General features: G+C 35.3%; 2 protein-coding genes across 2 annotated transcripts in view; one reads left to right on the top strand and one right to left on the bottom strand.

The window, feature by feature from the left end:
• The first annotated feature begins 1,589 nt into the window (after positions 1–1,589).
• LOC149085289 (monocarboxylate transporter 2-like) lies at positions 1,590–16,267 on the top strand. Its single transcript, XM_089233936.1, has 5 exons — positions 1,590–2,849; positions 12,829–13,162; positions 14,004–14,286; positions 14,579–14,960; positions 15,582–16,267. The coding sequence occupies exons 1-5, from the start codon at positions 2,411–2,413 to the stop codon at positions 16,148–16,150; spliced, it is 2,007 nt and encodes a 668-aa protein (XP_089090062.1). The 5' UTR covers positions 1,590–2,410; the 3' UTR covers positions 16,151–16,267.
• Positions 16,268–25,273: 9,006 nt separating this feature from the next.
• The window catches only part of spel1 (DNA mismatch repair protein spel1), a 156,009-nt gene continuing 154,935 nt past the window's right edge, over positions 25,274–26,347 (bottom strand). The window contains exon 30 of the mRNA XM_089233222.1: positions 25,274–26,002. Coding sequence (XP_089089348.1) covers positions 25,940–26,002 — 63 coding nt within the window. The 3' untranslated portion in view covers positions 25,274–25,939. The remainder of the gene's footprint in view (positions 26,003–26,347) is intronic.

Here is a 26,347-nt window from a genome sequence, read left to right as displayed (position 1 = left end):
TGGAGTGAATAGGAACACGATGTTTTTTGTGTTGCTATTCACTGAAACAACTAAAGAAAGTCCCAAAAAGAAGCTAAGATTATCCCCCAGAATCAAGTTCTACGGGTGACTCAGACGAAACCCTACAAGATGGTAATAGAGAGCTTGTGTTATCAACGACAGCTGATGAAGAATCTAACATTCAAATTCCAGACAGTCCTGCAGACTTCCTAGTGATCAAAGTGTATGGTAAGATCAATGACACATTCAGGCTCTGTGTTACCAAAGTACCCATCAAGCAGGTTCCTCAAACTTGGGAAGTTTTTCCGAACGGAAGAGTAGGCATTTTTTGGATTAAATGATATTGTAAAAAAAAATTACCCTAGTAGTAAATGTGAACACCTCTTCTCGTTTTAAGACATGGTGAGCTTTGAGAATGAATTCAGTGATTTCTTTTTGTATTAGGACAAGCTCAAGAAGAAGTACCGGTATATACTTATGTATTTTTCATGAAAAAAAAACACAACATTTTTTGTAACAATACACATTTCTTTCATGATAACTGTGTGCTCCTTTACACCCCTCACAGTTTGTGCACGTTCAAATTGATCTTACACGTTAACAAATAGGAATAACATGTTTTTTTATATATAGTTAACTTTAGAACTTTCTGTTTTCTTGGTATTATAAAAAAGAAGGTAGGATACACAAATAATTAACTAGAAAAAATATTCTTATATTTCAGAAAATATTTAATATTTCTTTGTTACATTAAAAGTTGGAAACCATTCCTATTCACCCCATTTTACGGTACTGAAAAATGTTTAGGTGGTCCAAGTTAAGTATCTCTTCTCAAATAAACCCCAAAATCCCATACGGATGAGTGTTTAAATGGAATTTTAACTTCATGCATACTGAATGCTGGAAAAAAGAGTTGAAACGGTAGAGCCTTTCGGATGTAATTTTAGTACATCGACTGTACTCGAAGATAAATCAAAAGTGAGATTTTTGGAAAAAAACTAGCGATTGTCCTGAAATATCGAGCAACGGAACTTGTGAAAAAATTGTTGCTTTTTTTTATCACCTTGACATTGTTATGTATATCAATCTAAATATGAAAGTAATAACCTATTCAGAAAGAGAAAACATGACGCAATGCTATTGTAACTACGAAAGCAGCTAATTACCTGCAATTAATAACTTGGACATCCTTTTCGGAGGATAAAAGACACGGAGGTCACATTAAAATGAGACAGATCAGGTCACGAAAAAATAAATAAAATACGAAAAATAAAATAATTGCCGCCAAAAAAAAAAAAAAAAACCGCCAAGTCACTTGGATTCTTTACTGAAAGTGAGAGTTGGGCGGGTTGCTTGACATGCAGTGCCGCTAAATGAACCCTCAAACAACTCCATTCAAACTTCAGAACTGACAGCTTATGATTAGCCTACAAAATCTGCCCCCGTCACGTATTATTTATTATTGTTTATTCCCACAACACCCTATTTTTTTTTTTTTACTAGCTTAATCGTGCCACGTTCAGGCTTGCGATGGCATGCTTATAATGATAAAATGGATACTTCGTATTTCACGGAATTAAACGCAACAACGAAGCATCTATACTGATTTTCCTGAAATTTTGAATTCAGAAAACAGTCCTCACTCTTTCAAACAGTTGTCAACATTTTGTTTTGAAGATATAGATGTGAAATAAAATCATCGTCTCACACCTTCAGGCAACGCAACAAAAGCCACAAATCGTAAGTGGCTTCGTGATTTCCCCATCACATCGTATGATACACAATTGGATACCTCAACAGAGTAAATAAAGGGATAAAGGAAAAGAAAATGGTATACTTTAAGGTAACATTGCGTGACCTAAAGCAATCAAGTCTAACTTTTGCTGAAAATGAAGTAGTTACGTAAGAGTATCTTTACCGAAGAATCAAGGATAGCAGAATTGGTGAGAAAATATTAATATGGTCACGGTTTTTTTTTTTAAGATGTTTTCGGTTCATCAACATCAAAATATGCGTTATTTAAACTTTGAAGGTGAAAAAATGAGTGACTGTGAATCCGGTGATATTCTGGGCAACGGTACAGCAAAACTTTGATTAAGATTTTCTAGGTTTTCTGTGGTATAACGCTAATGGTGAATCCTGAAACATCAACGGAAAAAGAGGATACGGAAGAGTTGGAAGGAAAGAAAGAAACTTTTGGACGTAGCTCTGGAGATTACACAGAAATCATTAGGGACTTCTTTCGGCGTCTTCTTTGATTTTTTTTTTTTTTTTTTCTTTGGACTTGCGCAGATCCGGACTCGATTTTCCGCTCAAATACCACCATTGTTGTAGAAACAAGACCATCCTACATTGCTGAAAAGAGTACCAAGAGAGTGAGATAGAAAAAATATCATCCAAGCAGTGGACAATGGCTAGTGCTGCGGTAGGTCGAAGGCAGTTCCGATCGCAGTCCGTAGCGAGTTCGGATCCTAGAAGCCCTTACTTCACTTGTCAGAGAACGGCTCGCATCCTCGCTACCAAAGTTCCAAGATCTCCCAGCGTTTCGTGCATACCTCATTATGACATCGGAAAAGCCGATAGAGCGAGACAGTTCCTCAGGAATGGTGAAACGAGACGTCCTGGTAAAAGTGGAGATATTCCAGGATTGAATTTGAAATTATCTCCAAACGATCCAAAAACATCAACCATTCGCCAGCATTACTATCCCGAAGGAGGATGGGGCTGGATCGTTCTTGCTTGTGCTCTATGCATCAACTTCTTAGCCAGTGCTTTGCAGTTCAACGTGGCATTTTTCATCCTAGAAGTAAGAAACCAGTTCCTTAAAGGGCAAGAGTCACTTGAGCCTAGTAAGTTGAAATTTCACCATCAATGTTACTACTGGCATTTAATTTTTAAAAGTTACATTATAAGAAGCAAGTTATGCCAAGACCAATTGAAATAATAAGAAATACGAGTAAATTCCTTTTCATAAGTTTATATTTTGAGTAAAACTTTAAACGATTCCATGAATGATAATTTTCCAAAGAATCAGTGTTATTTCAAGTTCAATTTTATTGCAGCTCGATATAAATGCTACATAATGTTATTTATACCTATAAAGAAGCTCAAAGACGTCAATGAGCAAATTGAGTCGCGTACTTGAGAGTACAAGTATTTATGTGTGAGTCAATAATATATGATTTTCTGCTACTGATTTGCTATTCTTAACCCTTTCGAAGTCCGTGGGAAGTACACTTCCCACCAAATTCATCAATTTTTAAATGTCCATGGTATAAGTTGTTTTACTACCTTTCACTTAAGAGCTACCATTTCATCTTTTCATGCTCCTGGAGACCAAAACTGGACATTAGCTGTATGAATGAAGATTAACCCTTTGAGAGGCGTTTTTTATTTTCTACAGTTTTAATGAAATTACTTGGTAAATGTAATGTCTGGGTCTTATGAATGGGAAGTATATATGGTGAGAAATATTCTCTTTGCATCCCTGAGAGGAAATGTGGGTAGTGGTTTACCTGTATAACATGATATTAATGAATTTTCAAGATGTTCGGTTTACATGGAAAAAAATTAAATACAGTGATAATCATTTATCATTTCATTGTTAAAAAAAATAAAAATGGAAATTTTCAAAATATTTTAGGTTATTTAAACATATAAAAAATGACAAATCTAGTACTTATTCTGATTCAATTTCGTACGATTTTGTATTAACCAATACTGAACATAAAAAAATGTGCAAAATAAAATCATAAAGTACAGAAAGTTATCCAGAATTATTCAATAAAAATTTGTATACAAAATTTATTCATATTACTCATTTCTCTTCCAACTTACTTTTACAAATCACGAAATTTCTGAAAACCTGCCACACTCTTCTGATAAGAACACAGTGGCACTTTACACGTACTGCACATAGTACTTTTCAGTGGGACTTCTCTTTGGTACTACAAAAGGCACATCTTTATAATGTACACTTTACTTGTATGCGGATGTTACGTTTTGTCTTTTAGAAAAAGGGAAGGGCACTCCCCCAAAAACACATAATTCAGTCTCCCCACTTGCAAGCATATCATATTTTGTTTGTGTGCGTGTGAAAAATAAACAAAAAAATATCACATTCCTACCTCTAAGTAGGCGGAAATGAAACCACCTAAAACCTTTGCAAAAAACTTTTTCTTGGTTTTATGATTTCAGCAAAAAATAAAGTATGTAGCTACAAAAATTTATAAGTGTCTAGGTCAGTGGTTCTCAACCTTTTTTGACTTTTTGACTCGCGGAGCCTTTTTAGTAAAAAATTTCTATGGTGGAGCCTAATATAGGCCTAATTTTATTTATTCATCAAATTTACAGATTTATTTTTATTATTTAAAAATATTTATAATTATTTTTTTGCAAATTCACTGTTTTTTTATTTTGCTCGAGCGGCCGCGGAGCCCCTAGAAAATGTACACGGAGCACCGGTTGAGAACCGCTGGTCTAGGTTATTGATCATATTTTTTGACGATTAAATGAGAAAACCGAAATTTTTCATCTTCCGGTACCTAAAGTATGTTCACCTGTAAGTCAATGAAAAAAACGATTTTGTACTGTCATCTAATAGCTTAACTGTGAGTTAGAAAACATATTTTTCTAAATCGAACAAAACCGTAAACCACCACCCGGTTGAGGAAAAAAATTTTGAACCAGCGAAACCATCGTTCCCAAAAGGGTCAATCAAAATCCCGACATGTGTGTGTGTGTGTGTGTGTGGCTGCTCAAACGATAAAAGAGTTTGGTGATTTTTCAGATTGCCGTGTTTTCTGTTATCTGAGATGGTAATCGTCATATCGGTTTTTCCATATTTTATGAGCTCATACAGACTATATGCTAGAGAGCGTTATGTACGTGATGCGACTCTTATTCACACACACACATCTTCACACTCTTCACTGTTTCAATAAATATAGGTTTCTTGAATCACTACATCATAAGCAAATTTTAACAGTAAGATGACATCATACAATGCTACGAGTAGAATCGTTTCATTTCCGTAAGTCAACTTTTTCTTCAAAAACACACTCCGTTTTACGGTATCATTCGGTGAAATATGGTGTCACAATCTCTTCACCATTGCTTGGTTTATTTCTATGTACAAGTAATCATACTGTATAGTGCGAAAATAGAAAGCATCTATCAAAAACTTTCCGGTTACAGAGTAATACTTTGGAATTACACGACAGGTGGGACCGACGATAACCGCATAAGTCGAATTCGCGTAGGCCGGGGAATGATTTTGCATACAAAAACACATAAATACTAGTTAAATCGGGCCGAAAATTGAACAAGAACCACCTATCTTTTGGTAGAAATTGCAATTGAAAAAAATGCAGCTATTCCTGCACAACATACTAAAAGGTTGTTTGATAATGACGGCTTTGTAAAATCTAAGTTGCTTCGTGGCTGCAATCAGATCCTTAAAAAAGTCCATATTTCCTGAAATCTGTGCAAACGAACATCATTTGTAACGCGCTTCAGTTGTTTTTGACGTGAATGCGTCTTCTAAATTATCTGAGTATAGATCCACTGGAAGCATTCGCAAAAAGTTACGCGAAGAAATTCTTTAAACGCTTGTATCTCAGGAAGTAGTCAAAACAATGGTATCGTCAAATGCACATTGCAAAGATGCATCCAATGATATCACTCTGGTTTCAATATCTCTTCCCGTCTGGGCACCAAGTCCGCTGCCTTGATTCGTAACAAATTGTTTTCCGCTATATCTCGAGCAGTTCACAACGACAATAGACGACATTGGTATCGTTTGTTAGCTATTCCAAAAACAAAGATGATGCTAACGACATAATTTCATTGTCAGTACCTACCACGCGATTCAAGACATAAAAAACGTATTCACGTCAAAACTTATCTGTGACACCAATTTTTTTTTTCTGTAAAATCTCGGTTTCGGAGGCATGAAAAAACTCACTCGTGAGCTGAAATTAATTAAGGGTTACAGACCTCCAGTCAGTTATCATTGATAAGCGTTACTGAATTTTTTAAGGCTGTCAATAAGCTTGGACTTCAGATATAAAATAGTGACCAGTCTGTAGAAACAATAGCCTTGGAATAACATTTCTAAAAATTGCGCCAAAGTTTTCATGTTTAACCACTTCCCCAGCTTATACTGTTGACTCTCAAAAAACGGCGTAGTTCAGTAGATATTGTGTACTCTGTTCTGGTCGACAAAATAATTCTTGCTTCATTCTAACTCAGTAATCGCTATCAATTCAGCAATTATCCTGTCATTATGTTTGAATTTAAGAAATGGACATTTTTCACAAAAAAATCGCGTAACTCCGAATTCGCGTATTTCGGGGTCTCGTAAGTCGATCTATTACTGTATACTGTTTTTCCTAAATGGTAAGCTGGGATGTGTGTGACCCAATATATCTTTGCTAGTCTCATCATTTCTAGATTTCTGAAAAAAATAACAATTCTAAGGCCGGTATTACACTATAAAAATTTGATAAAATCCATTTTATAAAACTTGAAAAATCTAACCAATAAGGTTATTGGTTATATTCTAGAAAATGCAACCGTTGACCTTATTGGCTGCATTTTTCAAGTTTTATAATAGGACTTTTATCAAACTTTTATAGTGTAATACCGGCCTAAAAGAGGCAAAAAAACAAGTAAAATGGAGAATTATTTCTCCTCATTGAAGAAAGTATTGGTTTTGGACTTCCAAATGAAATACAAATATACCCTCGCAATATAAAATAGCTTCCTGAAGAACACTGAGATTTTAATTGATCACCTGATGTAAAAAATACTTTTCAAAACATAGTATCGACTGGTTTGCGTGAATTCGGAATAAATTCGGGCACGAAATTTTATCTTAATTTATTTCTGTGAAAAATAAAATGAAATTTAATGAGACAAGATCAATCTTGATCTTTCTGTTTTGTGACAAAGTACGCTAACTATTCCGCGTTGTCAGACTTTTTTAACGAGTTTTGAATATCGATTATAGATTAATATATGCACTGCTAATTGACAAAGCTTCATCAAATCTCGATTCCATTTCCGTAATTACATGTATATACTGATCTGTTTATCGGTAGAGAAAATCAACGCAGATGAAAAAATGAGTTTTGTTGTGTCTAGTTAGATTCACAGAGGTTTATGCGGTGAATAAAATATAATACAGTCGAGTTTCTACAGGGTGATTCTAAATTCATGGGGCAAACTTTAAGAGGTGATTTAAGACTCCTAAACAAGCATTTTTGGTCATAGAATGTGCTGTCGAATCGTAACAGTAAAGGCAGTGAGTGGGTTTTTAGAAAGTGCACAACAGCACAATTCACCAAAAGCAAACATTATATTTTTCTGGAGGATTTGCTGCAATAAGTGCAATCAACCAGTTGAGGTTGCAAGGTATTGTAACGTGGTAAGACTTCTCATGCTGCAACCTGGGTAACGCAAATTCTACCACAAGTCATTGTACCGATTGATCATTGTTTGACGCGGTACAACCTTGATGGTCCCTGCACGGATAAAAAAAAAACTCCAATCCAATCCGAAGGTGCATGTGCACTCTCGAATGGTTGATAGCACATTTCGCAGCAAATCCGTCGAAAAAATATGGTACTTCTTTTCGGTGAAGTGCTGTTGAACAATCTCTAAAAACACCCTCTACCGCGGTTCTTTTGGGATTCGACCGCGCAGTCTATGATCAAAAATGCTAGTTTAGGTGCCTTATATCACCTCTTAAAGTTTGCCCCATGAATTTAGAATCATCCTGTATATAGAAGTGATTCCATAATTCCCCTTGCCGCATTTTACACAGGCGGACCGTTGATCTTAGAGGGATACTTCCAATTACGAAAAGGATCCAAATAACTTGTAGAACTCAGATACGTCATTCATATTGGCAACGGGTTTTATAATTATTAAAATAAAAACAATTAACTTTTTAAACAGACACCCTGTGCCAGGCCATTTTATAAAAAATTCAAAACCGTGATCAGCTTTGAAGAAAGGGCATTCAACAGTGTGCGGGAATCACGATCATTAATGAAGAAACAATAGGTCATGGCCAACGAGTGAACATTCTTTCTCTTTACTGATGGGCCAAAACCTCACCTTTTAATGCGTTAAAAAAAGCTTGAGCGGTCCTCAAAACCCCAATCTGAAATTTATTGCCCTGTTTCTCCTGAGGTCAACGAAAAAATTCCACGTTTTTAAGTGCAATATTCACTGAGATATTTGTATTAAAAAAATCGGAGAGAAGTCCAGAAAGAACCGTATAAACGAGGGAAAAAAGCGTTGTCCGTTAATTTATGCGGTATTTTCCCAACTTTTCTCCGATTTTTGAATTCATATAACCCAGCAAATATTTCACTTGAAACCTTTTTTTTTTTTTTTTTGGCTTCAGGAGAGACTGGGCAACAACTTTCTGGCTGTGTTTTTGAGGACAGGGTTTCTTTATAAAAAGTTAATTTTTATATTTTAATAACTATACAATCCCTTGCAACATGAATGACGTACCTTAGTTCTGCACGTTATTTGGATACTTTTTCTGATTGAAAGTATGTCTCAAGGATCAACGGTTCACTAGTAAAATGCGACAAGGGGAATTATGGAATCATCCTGCATAATGAAGTCACTTCATTCCATCAAAAACTACATTGTATGTAAAATTTTTCATAGAAAAATCATAAATTGGAATTTTTAATTTTCGAAATGTTTATTTATTTTTAAAATCGTTTTGTCATATTAATTATCATAGTGATTAAACTCACATCCGGACTGGTGAATGTACCGAGAGGTTATCTAAGATCAGAACAATATCACGACCTAGTTTCTCATTTCATCGTCCACAACATCTTAACCATTTGCCAAAAATTTCTGAAGTCATTGCTGAAATGATAATCTATCCCTGATGATTTTAGTCTTTCGAAGCAACTGAGTAATTCGCTTTTTTGCCGCGACCACATTTTTGGCAGATTGACACGCAATAAGGCAGTTAGTTACTCATTGCATTAGCCAACCTCACCTTAAAAACACTTCCCACTTTGAAGTGTTGGTGTTTTGTTTGTTTGTGTGTGTGTGAAACATTAAACAAAATCCGGTCTTTTCTTCTCCATTGAATGGAAAAATACAAATTTTTTCAAAATATTCGGGATCTTTTTGGATAGATAAAATGGGACGTTTTTTCTAAGAAATTATTGTTACAGAGAATATATTTTTTAAAGCATTTTTGCAGTGAAACCTCTCGTAAAAGAGGGTCAACTTCCGTTCCTCAGAAAACCTATTTTTAGTAGAAGGGAATTATTACATACGGAAAAATTCAGGATCAGAATAAATTAGCTTTATAGGCACGTATAATACTGATTCCTCTACCTTCCAGAGACTAGTTTTAGTTGTTAGACTGCAGTTTTCAATGTAAATCAATGGAATGTGAGCGTTCCGGTAAAAAGGCAACACAACGATATAGAAAAATCCGTTAAATAGGGGAGTTCGTTGTAACTCCGCTGTATACAAGGTGATTATGAATTCTTGGGGCAAACTTCAAGGGGTGATAACACGCCTATAAAACAAGCATTTTTTCTTCATGGAGTATGTGGTCAAATATGGAAGGTTGAGTTGCAAACTCTAATAAAACACATTGGTGACACATTAATGACACTAACTTTGGCGAGATGAGGTCCCCAAATTTTTCAATGAGAATAGCGTATACAATGTCCAGGAGATGGGCCAGCAATAAGAAAATGGGGGAAGAGAAGAGAGATTGTGAGAGACAGATCACATGTGATGGGCTCGCCGTATCTAATCCCTTATAACAGAAATGTACTGTTTGAGTTATTTTTAGTTTCCCTGAAAAATGGGCCTATTTCATTATATTTCATTATGTTTATAATTTAGAACCACATCCTTCCTCCAATATGATTGGATTTTTGTTTTTATTGTCACAAGGACCATCAAGGTTATGCTGCGTCAAACAGTGATAAGCGGTACAATGACTTGTGGTGGATTTCGCTTTACCCACGGTGACCTGTGAGGAGGCTTACCACATTACAATCCCTTAACCCTTGGATGGTTGATAGCACATATCGAAGTAAATCTGTTGGAAAATATAGTATTTGCTACTGGTGAAGTGCTATATTGTGCATTCTCTAAAAGTACCTCTAATGCCTTTGCTATTGCGATTCGACAGCGGATTCTATGACCGAAAATGCTTGCTTGGGTATCTTATATCGCCTTTCAAAGTTTGTCCCATGAATTTAGAATCACCCTGTATATATAGGAATGAATCTAATTGGTCACTTTAAAAAAAACGCTTATTATTTTGAAGCTGTTTATGAATTTAAAATACATACTTCATTTGCTTTTCGCCAACTAATCTGAACGCATTGATATGAGTTTCTCAATTGTTGTCGTATACACGGGTTCCATCTGTTTACATGACGCAATCACTATTCATGCAGGATGTGATTATCACTTTTACTGGAACTTTCACGCGTGTCACAAATGTATAAAGTTACTATTTTGGAATGTTGTTAAAGAGAACCTTGTCGTAACTCTAATTAAAGCGTACTGGAATCTCTACCTAATGGTGTCAGGTTGAACTTGCTTAATAAGCTTTTAACACGCTCCAACTATTAAGAATTATCTGCATAAGCGTAATAACCAGAATTACCTCCATGCAACAGTTTGAAACAAGCGAAGAAAAAAAAACTTTTTTTTTTCAATTCGTCTTTCATTCATCACCAGAGGATAAGTGTTATGTCAAATCATGTTAAAAGTTCAATATTTTCAAGTCAAATAAATAAAAAAATATTCAATTGATGATAATTAAGAATAATGACAGTTTGGATGATTCCACCATTAAAACGGCAACAAAAGGGATAAACACATAAAGCGTACTGAAGGGGAATGTCAAACGAGAAAATACCGCTGAACATGCATGGAGGCGGAAGAAAATCATATACATGTGTCCAAAAATTAAAGGCGGATTACTTTCTTACACATATTGAGAAAACTATGTACGAATAGCGATTATATATATATATAACATGCAAACATGTACACCTGATTTTCATGTTTGTCTCTATTCGTGTACAATTTTCTTAACATAGGTGTAAGAGTACTCCGTCCTCAACTTTTGGATACATGTGTATATTCCTCGGAAGCTAACGGACGATCTCGAGTAATAAACACGAAAAAATCATAAATTAGGAAGTTTTTAGTATGGTGTGTGGTAACAAAACATGTAACCCTGGGCATACTCAGTACTAAATTATGTCAACATGAATTATACATGTTGCGTCACCGGATGCAAAAATGGACACATCAGTTTCTGTCAAAAGAGTGCCCTTTTTTTTCAATTCTTGTCGCAAAATATTACTGCAGATCAATATATCCTAAATTTCCAAAATAAATTTCCTATACAAAAATGATATTCAAACTTCTTTTTTTTTTTTTCTTTTTTTTTATTTTATTTTGACAACAACATGGTAAATTAGTACAAAAAGACAAAAACAGTAACAGAGCAAAATACACGCATGCATAAACTTTTTAAACTTCAATTTCAAATTATCAAGTACATTTTCTTTTGAAAGTGAATTTTCACTGTTCCTTTATTTCTGGTGCATACACGTACAATGTCCATAGCACCAAATATCTCAAATGTCACCATTTTTCTAAAAACAACAATTATACATACGACACATGCCATCAACAGATACTACAAAAAACGTAGAACTCTGGACAGTAAATTTTCGGGGGTTAAGCCAGGTTTTCCTAGGAGTAGAATTTCAGCGCCGAGTGCAGCGTGAAAATACTGATTGGTTAAAAACCTGCAATTCAGGTTTATTGACCAATCGGCGTTTTGACGCTGCACGCACTGTAGAAAACCTGCTCCTAGGAAAACCCGGCTTTAAAGTTCAATTCATCACATTAAGGAAACACCGAAAAAGATCTGATACTAAAATTTATAGGAAACGCGTATACAGGATGCCCTATAAGTCCTGATTTGGTCTTTATCTCCTCAACCGTTCGTCGTAGAGGCATGGTTCCAATTCGAAAAAATGCTCGAAATTTTTTTAGAAATCACTTTATACCAATTTCAAGAGTGAAAATACAGTGTGTCACAAAATAAAAAATCTAAATTTTTATACGGACATCCTATTTTAAAAAATTCAATTACAAAGTTGTTTCCCGCCTCTCCTGAGGCCAGTAGAAAAAATTTTCATGTTTCAAAGTGCAATATTCGCTAAGATATTTGAATTCAAAAATTAGAGAGAAGTTGGGAAGAACAGCATAAACTAACGGACAACTCTTCTTTTCCTCATTCATGCTGTTCTTTTCCAACTTTTCTCTGATTTTAAAAAATCGCAGCGAATCTTGCACTTGGAAACATGAAACTTTTTTGTTAGCCTCAAGAGAGACAGGGAAACAACTTTCTAATTGAAAGTTAGAAGACGGGGGAACCGTATAAAAATTTCGATTTTTTTTTATTTTATGACACTGTATTTTCTTTCTAGAAACTGATACAGAGCGATTCATGAACACATTTTGAGCGTTTTTAAAATTAAAACCATACTTCCATGACGAACGGTTGATGAGATAAAGGCCGACTTGAGACTTACAAGACACCCTGTATATCCAGAACGTAATATCCAGAAAATGCCTATTTTTTTTACGTACTTTTAACAATTATATTTTGTATTAAATAATCTGCTGTTCTCAAATCGTTGCCTGATGGTTTTCACGAAATACAGCATTATTTGAAAAGCTTACTGATATTACTCTCCAGTATAACTAAAAGGTAGTTTTTGCTTTCAGTCATTTTAGGCGTCGTATCAACATCGACATCATTGTTTCTTGCCCCTGTAATGGTGGCACTGTGTAGAAGAAAGAGTACGAGACTGTTGGCAATTTTCGGTGGCCTCGTAACATCGCTTGGATGCTTGTTTACGTCATTCGCCTCGCAACTGCATCAACTTTATCTCAGCTACGGCTTATTCATGGGATCTGGAGAATCCTTAGCAAGAGAAACTGCAGCTATAATGGTTGGTCAGTACTTTAAACGACGACGGGAGCTCGTTGAAATTATTGTCCTGGTTGGAAATGGCGTTAGTCTGGCAACTATGCCTCTGTTCGTTACGTACTGGATAAGGTAGGAAATGGATTTTCATTTAATAACTGAATTAGCTAAATCTTCTTACAACTGGATTCCTATCTTTAAAATCTACGATGAAACGCACGAATATTTTCCTTGAACAATTCGGTTTCATTTCTCCAGGAATCAGACAGTATGTGATAAAATCATTGATTTCTCACAAATCAAACTATTTATTACTCCATACATGCAGGGTGTTTCACGAAGAATGTTTGAAAGGAATAAAAATCCTACGCTTTTTTGTGTCTAAAATTAACACATTTACATTCTCTTTCTGAATTCGCTACCTATTTCGAATCACCGCACCGGTTTTTAAGTCACTGTGCGAGCGAATTATTCTGTGCTAAGTGATAAAAAAACACTCACAGTTTCACAGATTATTCCGCTTACTGGGCAATGGATTGAAGTAAACAAAAACTAAGTTATGATGACATAACCCTCATCAAATACAACTAAATGAATGGGAGCCAGAACTTTGCCACTAGACTTATCACGTTGCCGAAATCTCTTCCAGGGGCTAGCTTCGTGGCAGAGTCCAGAATAATTAAATAATAACTAGGGAAACATAAAAATTACAATTTTTATACGGCCCAGTCAAAAAAATGTCGATTAGTCAAATTTGCACCTCTTCTTATAACGCCGAAATAAATTCATCCCGTAAAGTTAACCGAAATATCGACCACTGTGATTCTTTATTCTTGCCACTTCTCTCTTTACAATCGTCTCCGTACTTCATTTCCGGCACATTTATTTTAACACATAAAAAAAAGAACAACAATTTAAAAATGTATCGATACCGTGTGAATATATATTTAGCTTACTTGTACTTTTTTGTCAGGTATCTTGGTTGGCGTCGTGGACTGCAAATTTTAGCAGCTCTGCAGTCTGCGTCATGCCTCGTGGCAATATTCTACAGACCGGCATCCCTGTATCATCCACAGAGAAGAGCCATCCTGCATATAAAAAGTCTGCAGAAGAGATCAAAAGCTAAAGATAAGGTCCCCACAGTAGACAAACGTCCTTTTTTCGATTTAGCGGTATTGAAGTCTCGTACCGTGCAAGTACTAATGCTGGGTACTGGAATAACGGCTGCTGGAATTACTTCACCACTGGTTCTAATTGTAAGTGCTTTATTTTTCTAAGATTGATGTGTAAGTTGTTTTCAAATAGTCGTGATGCAATCCGAGACACAAAATGTCTGCCACCTGTGAAGAAGTGCAGCCGAGAAGTTTTGGGATATATTTTAGCTCATCTCTGCAGTAAGTCTGTAATATATCTAATATATCCCTAATATCTGTAATGTATCTAAATATATATATATATTTATTTATTTATATTTATATTTATTTTATTTTATTTTACTACTAGTTTAATTCAAATAATGTAAGTTTTCTTTTTCAATTGTAATTCCAGATGCACGAAGCTCAAAAAGAAAGATTAGATACCAGGCAGACTTATGAGCTACAGGTATTTCTAGGACTAGCTGTTGCAATTGGAGCTGCATCTTTCGGAATGGTTTTGATCAAGAATAGTATGCAATGTATGATAGCGAAGCAGTATTTGTGTCAGACAGCCTCATTTTTAATGAGTGGTTGGCTGCTCGCTTTACCGACACTAAGCGACTTTCATGGTCACGTCTTATTCGTATGGATATATGGTATTCTGTACGGAGGTTATTTATATTCATTAAAGATGTGTGTGTTCGAGAAAGTCCGCGCAAGAAATTTTGCAAGAGCTTGGAGCTTCATGCAATGGTCTCAAGCAGTGCCGAGTGTTATAGGTATACCGTTAACAGGTAAACAGTTGAAAATACTCTCAACTTTTTCCAGCATATTTGTTTTGATTGATCCGCGTTGGGAATGCCGTAGTAAAAACCACTAAACCAACTGTAAAATGTATCCCCTTTTTCTATAAAAGTAGGCATTCTTTTGATTTTCAGCAGGTGCCAATGCTTTTTGCATGCGAAAAAATGTTCCATTGAGAAGTCAGTTTTATCAAATTTTCAGAACTGTCATTGCCGAAATAAAAGGCTTTTACGGAAGCGAAATGTCTCGTCAATGCCAAAATACAAAGCATCCGGTTTAGTGAGATATCGCGTGAATGCTGGTGAGAGGGTAAATAAAACTGATACGAAAATGTATACACGTATGTTTCATTCTCATACGGGAGAATATAAATACTTCGGTCCCTTTCACGAAGTATCAAAAACTCCGATTTTCTGCCCAACTTTTCATATCCAAACGGCAATAGTAAAAGCAAGTGCTTGATGTGTTGAAAGATCATTAGATCTTGCTGATTGTACCGATATCTAAAGGAGATAGGTCATTTTTAAAAAGTCTTGGGCAGAATATAGAGTGAACATTTTTCACGGCAAAATTTAATTTAATACAATGTTGCTTTTTTTCCTTTTACGTAGGATACATCAATCAAAAGTGTGGAGCCAAGAAAGGGTTTTACCTGTCTTCCGCTTTAGTCTTACTTGGTACGTTCACTCTGTTCCTCATCGATCTTCATAAAAGTCATACGCGAACAAAAAAAAATACGTCTGATATAAAGTACAGACCTAATCATAACTCATCTCAGGATACTAGAAATAGCAGACTTCCTCAAGACACTGCATTCAGTCCTCTAGTCCAAAGAGGTTCTGGTGATCTCCGTAAAGCTCAAGAATTAACCTGCATATCGGAAGAGATTTTGATGGAAAACTTTATAGAAGATTATATTGAGGACTGCATCACTTCCTGCAACAAAGAAGAAAAATTTCTAATGCTTAGCGAGTTCGAAAATAATTTATTCAAAAGTAGCGATACGATGGAAAAAGATAAGGTTTCCCAAGATTGTCATGACAGGTACGACGATTTATGTTTTGGTTGCCCTGTATGTTCACATTTGAAAGACAGACATCCTCACACATTGCCTGAATTCTCAGAACCGGACAGACAAACTCCAGAAGAATCCGATGATCAGATAACGTCTACTCTCTGACATTTCCAACAATTAACCTATTAAATTTCATGATCAAGTCAGTTGAGAAACTTTCATTGAATAAATAGATGAAGAAGAATGTAAAATTTTTTATGTATTAAAAAAAGTTCCGTTTATTATTATTGTTATTATTTACTTATTTTTCAAAGAAACTAAATCAATTCAAGCCTCCATTCTGCAACAATATGAACCATGGTTTTCCAAACTTTTTGTTCCATCGCCCCCTTCTTTAGAAATTTTTTCCCTCATCGCTCCCCCCCCCAACTCAAACGAAACCATAGAATCCTATGTTATACACTAGCTTCTATCATCTCCCCCCCCCCCCTGGACCATTTCATCGCCCACCAGGGTGATATTGCCTACTTTGGGAAACACTGATATAAACCAATATTGCTCACAGATTTGAATTTTCTTCTTCACGACACATGTTATATAGGTCAGTGGTTCCCAACGCATACCCCTGGAGGAACGTAACGTGTCTTTCAGGATACGCGAAAAATAATACTGCGCAACACCAGTTCCGTCTTAACGCCTGGGCCCACAATTTGCCATGTAGAGCCTCAGAAAAATCACTTGGCCCGGGGGCCTATGATGCTCTTAAGACGGCCCTGCACAACACTGATTTTGGTGTGCTGGGGTTTCTTTAACTATGTGTATTTCATGTGCTGAAAACGAATATGGTATTTGTTTTCATCCATCAGCTCTTGTTTGTGAGATATGAAAATAGCGTATTCACATTAACACATTAAATTAGGCTTAGGGGTATAGGCGTTAAATTCGAGAAAAAAAAATTGCTTAATTCGTTTTTATCATTTCAATTGATTGAAAAAGACACAGCAACACTCCTGTAAATCTTAATAGCTTAATTAAAAATCAGAAATGGAAAAAAATCTGATGAAAACAACAGGAAAACCTCCGCAGTCAACAAGCAGACTGTGGAAGCCTATCTCTAAGAGGTGCTAGTTCATCCCCATCCGTAGGGAGAAATGGAGGGAAAAAAAAAAAAGCATCCACCGAATGTTTCTTAACCTTTCCCCCTCCCCTCGTTTTCTCCCTACTTGAGAATGAACACAAACCACAAATTTCTTTTGGTATTTTAAAAGAAATTTGTGTCATTCCAATTGTTAAATCGAACTACAGATGGCTCTGGGTAGAGTCAGTTTAATTATGGCAGCACTATTTATTAAGTAATAAGTTTGACCTAATTTTTTTGTAAAGAAATAAAAGAAATCTGTCCTTAACCCTTTGACAGAGTTAACTAAACCCCGTGTATAATGCAATACCGTAAACTGGGGTACAAGCATTATTTTCATATTTGAAATTTATTGGCGGGCTCAGTTATTGTTATCGTCACGCTCGTGATCTAGAATTGTTTACAACAATTAGAATGCGCTGAAGTGCTTAAGGTACCTGACAAATGGTGATTTTTTCGAAAATTGGCGAAAATTGTTTTATATATTTATTTGGAAGAATGTTTTACACAGAATCAAAAACTATTTCATTCTTGTACATGCAATAAGTAACAACAAAGTTATGGCTGATTTAAATCATCTGGAACAATGGTTTCGGAAGCAACAAACAATTTTCAAGCGCGTTTTTTGAAGATTCATTTTTTCCTTACTTTATTCCACGCAAAACCTAATTTCTCAAAACTATGCAAGATATTCGCATGAAATTATTCAACAGTGTTCCAGATACCGTTAGCTGCGCAACGAACTAGGATCTTGGCCATATGTTTTATGCGAAGAGATACGCGTAAGAGAAGCGTTTTAGCATAAATACGCGTGTATGATTTCAAAATAAACAAACTGAAGTTAAAAATGAAACAACGGCAAGTAATCGTATAAAGGTTTTTAACAGCTGGCTGATGCGAAGATGAATTTAGGAAAGAGAGAAAAGTCAACTGCTCTTGTGTGCCGGGTGAGCGCCCTAGACTACAAGGCACAACGAATATCTCAATCTTCCCTTAGAGCTCTTGTGCACTGAACGGGACCGCACATGGACGGTCAGAGATATTCTTTGCCTTTGTAGTGTAGTGGTCTAAGGCGCTCACCCGGCAAGTGAGAGAGGACGTGGTTTCGATTCATACTAATATTCTCACGAAAATGCACAGAAATATTCCACAAAGTTGGTGCAATATTTTTTTAAAGTTCTAAGCCGTATACAGCTTTTTCTGTTACGGGGTTGATCAAAACCTGTTATTAAATTTTTTGTCGGTCCCATAAATACACTCGTAACTAAATTTTCACTGGAAATGGTGAGTGCTAATATAAGGTATATATGACCGAAATTTCATAACGATTCGCCTAGTATTTTTCTAGAAATTTGAGAAAAAATGTCTAAACTCCAAAAAAAAGATATACAGTCTTTTGGAAATACAATGTAGCTGTCCAAATTTTGGTAACTTTGGAACAATTTCTTTTCGTATGTTCTAACCTTTGAATCCGAAGTTAATTGTATGCAAAAGGCAGAAAAATAAAAGAAATTCCTGTACCCCAAAAAATAAAAGGTGATTTGTTTCTAGTTGACGTGAAGTAGATTTAATTTAATCTTAATTAATAATATTTGCATAATTTTCCCCTATTTTTGGGCTTCAATGAAACGTAGTGAATAAGTGAATAATTTTCACTTCCCATCACCTGTATTTCAAGAAAAAGTAGCTTAAAACTTGACTTGTCATTGTTATTAATTTTTTTTTCAGGTTCATTTTATTTTTTTTACATAATTATGGAAAGCTGTAAAAAAATAAAATTTCTAGTTCTCTTCTTAAACTTTAAAAGAACAAAAAAAAACTTTACTTAAAATTTTTTTAAAAATTGTTTTTAAGAAACAAATTAACGAGATTACCATTTTTTTAATTGTAAAACCCCTCCAGTAGAATTTCTACAGGCTAGTATTGGGGTAACAATCAGACAAGAGTTCTAATATGGCTTTCAAAGTAGAAGAAAAAGCTTGCACTAAAGTTACCGCGTAATGCCTGGTAACTTTAGTACAACAGAGTTATGTCTTTCTCCCTCCCCCCCCCCCCATTTATTTTATAAATACAGTAAAACCCCTCTTAATGGCCACACCCTCTTTTGCGGCCAAATAGTAATTTCCCATTATTTAACAAAAGTATGCATTTCAAACCTGATTAACGGTCATCCCTCTTTTACTGACGATTTTTTTTGTCCCGTTGGTGTCCGTAAAAGAAAAGTTTCACTGTATAGACCATAATTTCAAATAATAAGGGGCATGGTAAGCAAGCTGGGAGTTGTATAGCTATATTTTCTCCCACAAATCATGTTAACAATTACAGTACGAATACCACTTTTAAAATTGTGCAATACTGGTACTAAAGTTACCACAGTTGACGGCATCTTTTTTACAATATAGGCTTTCTTCCGATTTTCAACAGGTGCAAAATGGCAGAATACAAGATGTGTTCCACTGAGAAATCAGTTTTACAAAGTATCTGCACCAGTCATTGCTAAAATAAAAATGCTTTTAAGAAGGCGAGATATTTCGTCAATGCCGATAAGAGGGTTAAGAGTATTTGACGTTGATATTTGATATCAGAAAAATACCTGTGTGCGACTGGTGCATGACTGACCTCTCCATAATCCGAGGTTGGGTTTTTTTTTTTGTGTCCGGATTAACCCTTCACGTACAGGCTTTTCACAACAAAAATTTAGACTATCTCTATTTGCAGTATCGGCGATAATTCTAAGGCGGTTTGCATGCTGGTGCGATACTACAAGCGATGCAGCCTGTAACTTCACACGGATTGATTAACCCCTTTGCTTACAAACTATTGGCAAGAAATTCGGATGATCTCTATTTGACGAATGGGCAATAAATAGGGATACGTAAATTTCGTATTTACGAAATAACCGCGATAAATGCGAAATTTGCCAATTTTAACGAATAAACCCAAAAATTTGAACTTTTACTACTTTTTTGCGAAATCTCGATAATTTAAATTTTATCGTTAATTCTTCCGTGTGTTTCCAAGCTATAATTGACACCTTAAAAGAATACGAAATTAAATACGATAATAAAGGATGTAGTGTCAGACTCAGCGCGTTACATGACTGCGTGCTTCAAATTATTAAAAACATTTTTGGTGGGAATTTTGCACTACTAATGCTGCTGCTGAACCAGACATGCACTACCAGTGCTGGGCGCATAAAGTGAATCTTGTGGGTGACGCATTCATTAAGGAATTCAAAGAATTTAATTCTGTTGTGGCCAAGACGAAGATAACTTTTTTTGCACTGAAGAAAAATGAGCAGTGCGTGTTTAAGCTACCAAAAATAAAAAAAAGTATCATTGTATAAGTAGGCTATTACTGGCAGCAAAATTCTTCCTGACACCTGTAGTAAGACGACTTCACATACGGGTATTAAGGGGTTCTAACCTGTAGTAACCAGGTAGAATTCGTGGTTCTAAGGTGTTCAACTGAGCGAATATCATATATTGCTGCTTTTCTCAATAAATATGAAAACGATTACTCCAGCATGAGTTTCTTAAAAATAAGTTTTGACAATGAAATTCTAGCTCCTAAAATACGGGTTCAGTTGACTTTCGTTTCCAGTTCTGTAGGAAAATTATGCTAATCGACAATTTGAAAGGATCAAACTTTCCATTCGCACATGTTTTGTGGAGTTAGTAGATTTGAAATCTTTTGGGCTTAAATTTCAAGAGCATTTTTACGAAAAAGAAAAAATTGACAAATTTGACAAATGAGTACAGTAGAGTCTCGCTTATCCGACATAAACGAGCCGGCAGAACGTCGGATAATACGGAGGTGTTAAGGAAAAACCTATTAAACATCAAACTATGTTCAGCACGTGGCGTGAAATGCTGCCTTTAAGGTAAGGTAAAGTTTTTGGATTGTCACGACTTTCCAGATATTCCAAATGCCCCCAAAGCCAAAAATCGCATGGATTAAGGTCCGGGGATGGGGGAAGCCACAGATTAGAAAGTGCCGGCTGATGACACTTTCTTCTGTAAAATGTGTTCTAAGAACATTCTTAACACACACTGCAATGTTTGGAGGAGCTCCGTTTGCATAAAGATTTTGTCTGCAAGGCAGTGACGTGCTTGCAGAGCAAGAACAATTTCGTTCTGTAACAGCAATGCATATCACTTCACGGTGATCGAACATGTCACTGGACCGGAAGAACGTAACTCCTCGTAGAATGATGCAGTAAATCACGCCATACCGTCACTTTTGGTGAAAGCAACGGAACCTCTAAGATAGCGTGCGGATTTTCTGGTTCCCAAATTCGGCAGTTGTGAGTATCGACTGCCGGATAATTTTTTACGACAGCAGAAAATAACTTTAAACCAAATATGGAAATTGAAAAAAATATTTTCGTTATTTTATGGAAAAAACAAGAAATGTAGTTTGGACAGTATTATAAGACACGTACTGATTTCTGAGGGAAAGTATAAAATAAAATACAAACAAATTACATATAAATTTACCAAAATCAATATTTGGCACAACCATCTCTGTTGCTAATCAAAGTAAAAATGCAATTTGGCATGGATTCAACCAAATGAATGAGAGTGTCACAAGAGACATCATTCCAAGTCTGTGATATGGTGACTTTTACATGATCGATGGAAGAAAATTGCCTCCTACCTGCGTATATTGATCTGCAAAGGATGCCCCACAAGTTTTTCATGGGGCTGAGGTCAAGGGAATGAGCCTGTCATGAAAGAGCATTGATGTTTTCTTGCTTAACCCCTGCTTTTTGTGACCTGACACCAAAATTTGGTGCATTATCTTGGAATATGCAGTATTAGTTGCAGTATAGCTCAAAGAACCTCTTTATATATACCAAGTTGCTCCTGCAAAAGTTCTACGTAACTTTTTGAATTCATCCTTGAGGGTAGAAAAACTACATCAGTCTTTCCTTGGGCAGAAAATGCTCCCCAAACCACCACTGAACCACCACCCATTTGACGACTCATTGTGGCGTTGCAGACCTCAAAACATGCCAATATGAATGGAAATCATCTGGACCATCAAGATTGATTTTTTTTTTCATCAGAGAACAGGGCAGAATACCACTGATGAGTCCAAGGCATGGTACGTTTTGCGAGAGTCAAATGATCCTGTTTGTGTTTCAAAGTTAATGGAGGTTTTTCTTGATTTTCATGAATTTCATGTTACTTATAGAACTAAAAACCCTAGAAATGGTTCGCTGTGACCACTGAAGTTGTAAGAGAGATTTAATATTTCTGGATGACATTTTGTTCCTTAATGCTAGAGCACAAACATTGCCCTTTGATGGGGCAGACAAGCATGGTGCGCGTCCAGATCGTTTTTTACAAAATCACAAATTCCACGGTTTAAAAAATTTGTGATGGCACATCCAGAACATCCACTTTTACTTGCTATATACGTTTTAGAAACACGGATGCCACGCAATAGCAAAATTTCACTTTTTTGCAGTTACTGTACCCTGTGGCATTTTTTCTATTGATGAGGTACTTGTAAAGAGGGAATATTTTTTATTAGTTCGTTATCCATTGACGTAAAAAATGATTTCATAAAGTAACGCAATGCTACACTACTGTAAAATGATAGAAATGAAAATGTCTTATATTTCTGTCCCACTAATTTCTTACTGTAATTCACAAAAATAGTAAAATATCAAAAACTATTTCTTGGACATTCTTGTAATTTCACTCACAATTGTACACAACATGAACGATATATATAACTGAGTTTCATTATTGCGGAAATATTCTTTCCTTTTTTTTCCGTGGAATATTCTTAGCGTCTCATCATTGTCTCGCACTGTATGTTACGGTATCAGTACGTTCCGCGCTTAGCGCAAGTGATAACTGGGGCTCGGATTGTTATGCCCTAAAGATGAAATGTCGTTACTGATAGGTTAAAAAAACCTGAATTTACTGATCAGCAACTACTTTTCATCTTTAGGGGCATAAAAATCCGAGCCCTAGTGATAACAATACACAAATGATAACATTATCCGTGATTTTAATAAGCGGCATTGACTGTATATAAATATATAATAGGAATATACATTATATGTGGGGGGAATCCCCAAGCACAAGTATAGAAAGAACAGGAAGGGAAGGGGTGACTCAAAAATGAGTCACGTTTAAAATCAGTGACCAAAAATGTATCACGAAACTTCATGGTTTCCATGGTCATCAGTTTCCAGACAATTTTCCAAAATTTCAAAATTCTAATGGTCTGAATAATCAAATTTATTGTGTTAAACTGATTCTAAATACTAATTAATACGGGATTTACTGAGTGGTAATTAATTTTTTTTATATGAATTAAAAACAAAATGAGCAATTAAGAGCAAATTAATATATTTTTTATTGAGGTCTTTTGTTTCTATATTTCATTGCATATATTTTTTTCATTGCAGTACACGTAATTTAATACAGTACCGCATTTCTTGGAATAATCACCACATAAACGTATGAGTCACTGTATCGGAAAAAAAAAGAACCATCAATATATGACATTTTGTTTATGAATTTCACATAAGGCCCTGCATCGACTGCACATTTATATAAAATTTATTAAATGCTTATTTTTAATTTCGGAAACGCTTGCCAATTTTATAAAAATGCTATTAAGTTAATTGACAGTTGACTATCATGTGATACAATAGGCCAATCTCTTTGAAATTGTGTTTTTCCAAACGAAAATGTATAAATACGAGTCGCATCTCTCTCAGTGTAAGCACCAGCAGTCTCTAAAATAATGTTTTTCAAAACGTAAGCAACGCGATGCTCATTCCATAAAATAAGGGGATTAACATAACATGACAATTAAAATACTGTGCATATGTAAAAGGCATATGTCCATTTTCATCAATATTGAGATAACGCTATTAATTTGCTGTATTTTCATTACATTATAAACATAGGCATAGAACATCACACACACGTCCTATTTCAATAAATAACAATAAATAAATTACAATAACTATTCTTTTTACTTTAATTTCCTAAATGAGAACTATCTCAAACTTTTTCCAATTTATCAATGTATCATATAAAAAAATATGAGTCTTACGCCTTATTGAATACAAGTATTACAAAGGATTCCATATTACCTAAGATTGAACTGTGGCGATCTTTCATAAGTTACCATCAAAGAAAACTCACAAAATACAAAATGTATCAACTTATCAGAGAAATGAGTAGCTATATTTGATATTCACTTTGTTTTCGTCGAGAAAGTGTAAAATGAAGAGGAGGTATTTCCGTTTTATTGGTAATCCTGTGTTTATTACCGAATGTAATTTTGTAATATACTGTATACAATTCATAAAAATGTGGATTCCGCCAAGCCCCAAATTTGTCCCCCTTTTTTTCAGGAAAACATCACATGAGGAAAGCTGACCGCCTACCATGACCAGTCCCTGCCTACTATTCTGTACCATGATTTCTTCATATTCCAATTATTCACTGCAAGCGGATGTTGTTCTGAATTGACCAGCTTCATCCCATTTCAGTTCTCAAACAAGTTTAAAAAAATCATATTGTAATCAAATTCATCCATTTGATTTACAGACACTACATTCATTCGATTATAGTCGCAGTCAGTTCTCAGTCTTATTAGACTAACTACACACTGTTTCTATCCCCCAGATGGTCAACCAAAAAGTCACTCTTAAACGACTCTCACAAAAGCCCAAACCGGCCCCAATAAAAGCATATTTGTTACAGAAGATTCTTTCTCATGTGGTGGGCGTCGTTAAAATCAGTAAACACTGTCTCATTTTCAAAGAGAGCCAAAATTGAGCTATTGAAATATTCTTTGCGGTCAGCTGGGAAGGGTGCAACAACCTCCAGTCACGTAAAAAGAACCCCCCTTTCTTTTTTTTCTTCCTGACCATTGTACCAACACCCTCCATAGAAGATAACCCTCTTCTTTAGGGGATGTCGGCTGAACTCTCGTCTTTTTTCCAACACCTTCAGTAATCTGAAATGAGTGCTGGACACCTACTCGCCCTCCCACCTTTACTTGTGACAATGCTATTTGGGAAAGCGGCACACTGTAAATAGGAAGGTCAGACAATTATATATTTTTTTACTTCACCAGCAATCTGTGTGGAAAAAACACAAAAAATAAATAAAAATAAACAATATGGTTTAATAATTATATGTTATTTACAATAGAAATGACACATGGTACTTCCACATGTTTATGAAACGTGAATTTAAAACAAAGTTTTTTTCTCTCCGCTTTCTATACTCCAAAATTCGCCACCCCTCAGAATTTGCCGCCCTGGGCTATAGCCCGCTCAGCTCCCCTGTAAATACACTACTGTAAATAAGTACAGCACTTTAGGAAACTGAAAATTTTATTTGCAAAAGTGACTTTACAGATACGTAAGAAAACTAATACAACACATTTACAAAAAATTAGAAAAAGTGTGATGAAATATAAATTTAATCTGAATACAAATACTTTCCACTCAAATGTGATTCCTAACCAAAAACCCAAATTAATTTTTTAATTTATATTCTATGTAATACGTTTCATATTTCTTTAATTTTTCCTATCACAATTAAAACACAACTTATTCAACTAAATCGCTTGAATATGTCTATCTGGAGTCATGAGTAGTAACAAAATAAAAAGATGGGAAATTCAAATTAAACTAAGAAAGTCAGATTCTGCTTTTTGCATTACAGAAGCATAACTGATGGAAACATTATGAAGCATTAAATAAAATAAAGTGAAAAAAAAAATAACATGAAAACAATGAATGAATTTTGGTGAAGTTATATCAACCATCACATGTTCATATCTACAGCACCTTCGATTTCAGAATTCTTAGCTTTAGCAAATTTTTCCTCCTGTAAGTACAATAAAAAAAATGTTAATAATTATTGGTTGCTGAACATTTCCATGTCAAAAACAAAATGAACTGCTAAGCATAGAAAATGCAGCATTATGAAGATCACGAATTATCACAAAGGCCTGTTAATTGTACAAATAACATAAGGAAAGAGAGTGAAATGATTGGAACTAGATCCACATTCAACTTGTAGAATGCACAGAATTTAGGATTTCGCAAAGTTGGATGGCGATAATTGCTGCTGCATATCATGTTCATGCTAACATTGCCTAAGTTTATTTTGCATAGCTGCAGGTGGCCTGTAGTGAGCAAGTTCATTGTAGCTCCGACTACTTTGATAATT

The sequence above is a fragment of the Pholcus phalangioides genome, unplaced genomic scaffold, assembly GCF_987345545.1.
Source record: "Pholcus phalangioides strain wild (caught in Gottingen) unplaced genomic scaffold, Ppha-v1.0 ptg000007l_1, whole genome shotgun sequence".
Lineage (NCBI taxonomy): Eukaryota > Metazoa > Arthropoda > Arachnida > Araneae > Pholcidae > Pholcus > Pholcus phalangioides.
The sequence above is the reverse complement of the archived record's forward strand: the minus strand, read 5'-3'. Positions and strand labels throughout refer to the sequence as shown.

Excerpts from the sequence above, each read along its gene's own strand:
- LOC149085289 (XM_089233936.1), top strand. The coding sequence starts at position 2,411 with ATGGCTAGTGCTGCGGTAGGTCGAAGGCAGTTCCGATCGCAGTCCGTA. Across the intron at positions 2,850-12,828 it reads GCAAGAGTCACTTGAGCCTA|TCATTTTAGGCGTCGTATCA; the intron begins GTAAGTTGAAAT and ends TTTTGCTTTCAG. Across the intron at positions 14,287-14,578 it reads CTTCACCACTGGTTCTAATT|ATGCACGAAGCTCAAAAAGA; the intron begins GTAAGTGCTTTA and ends TTGTAATTCCAG.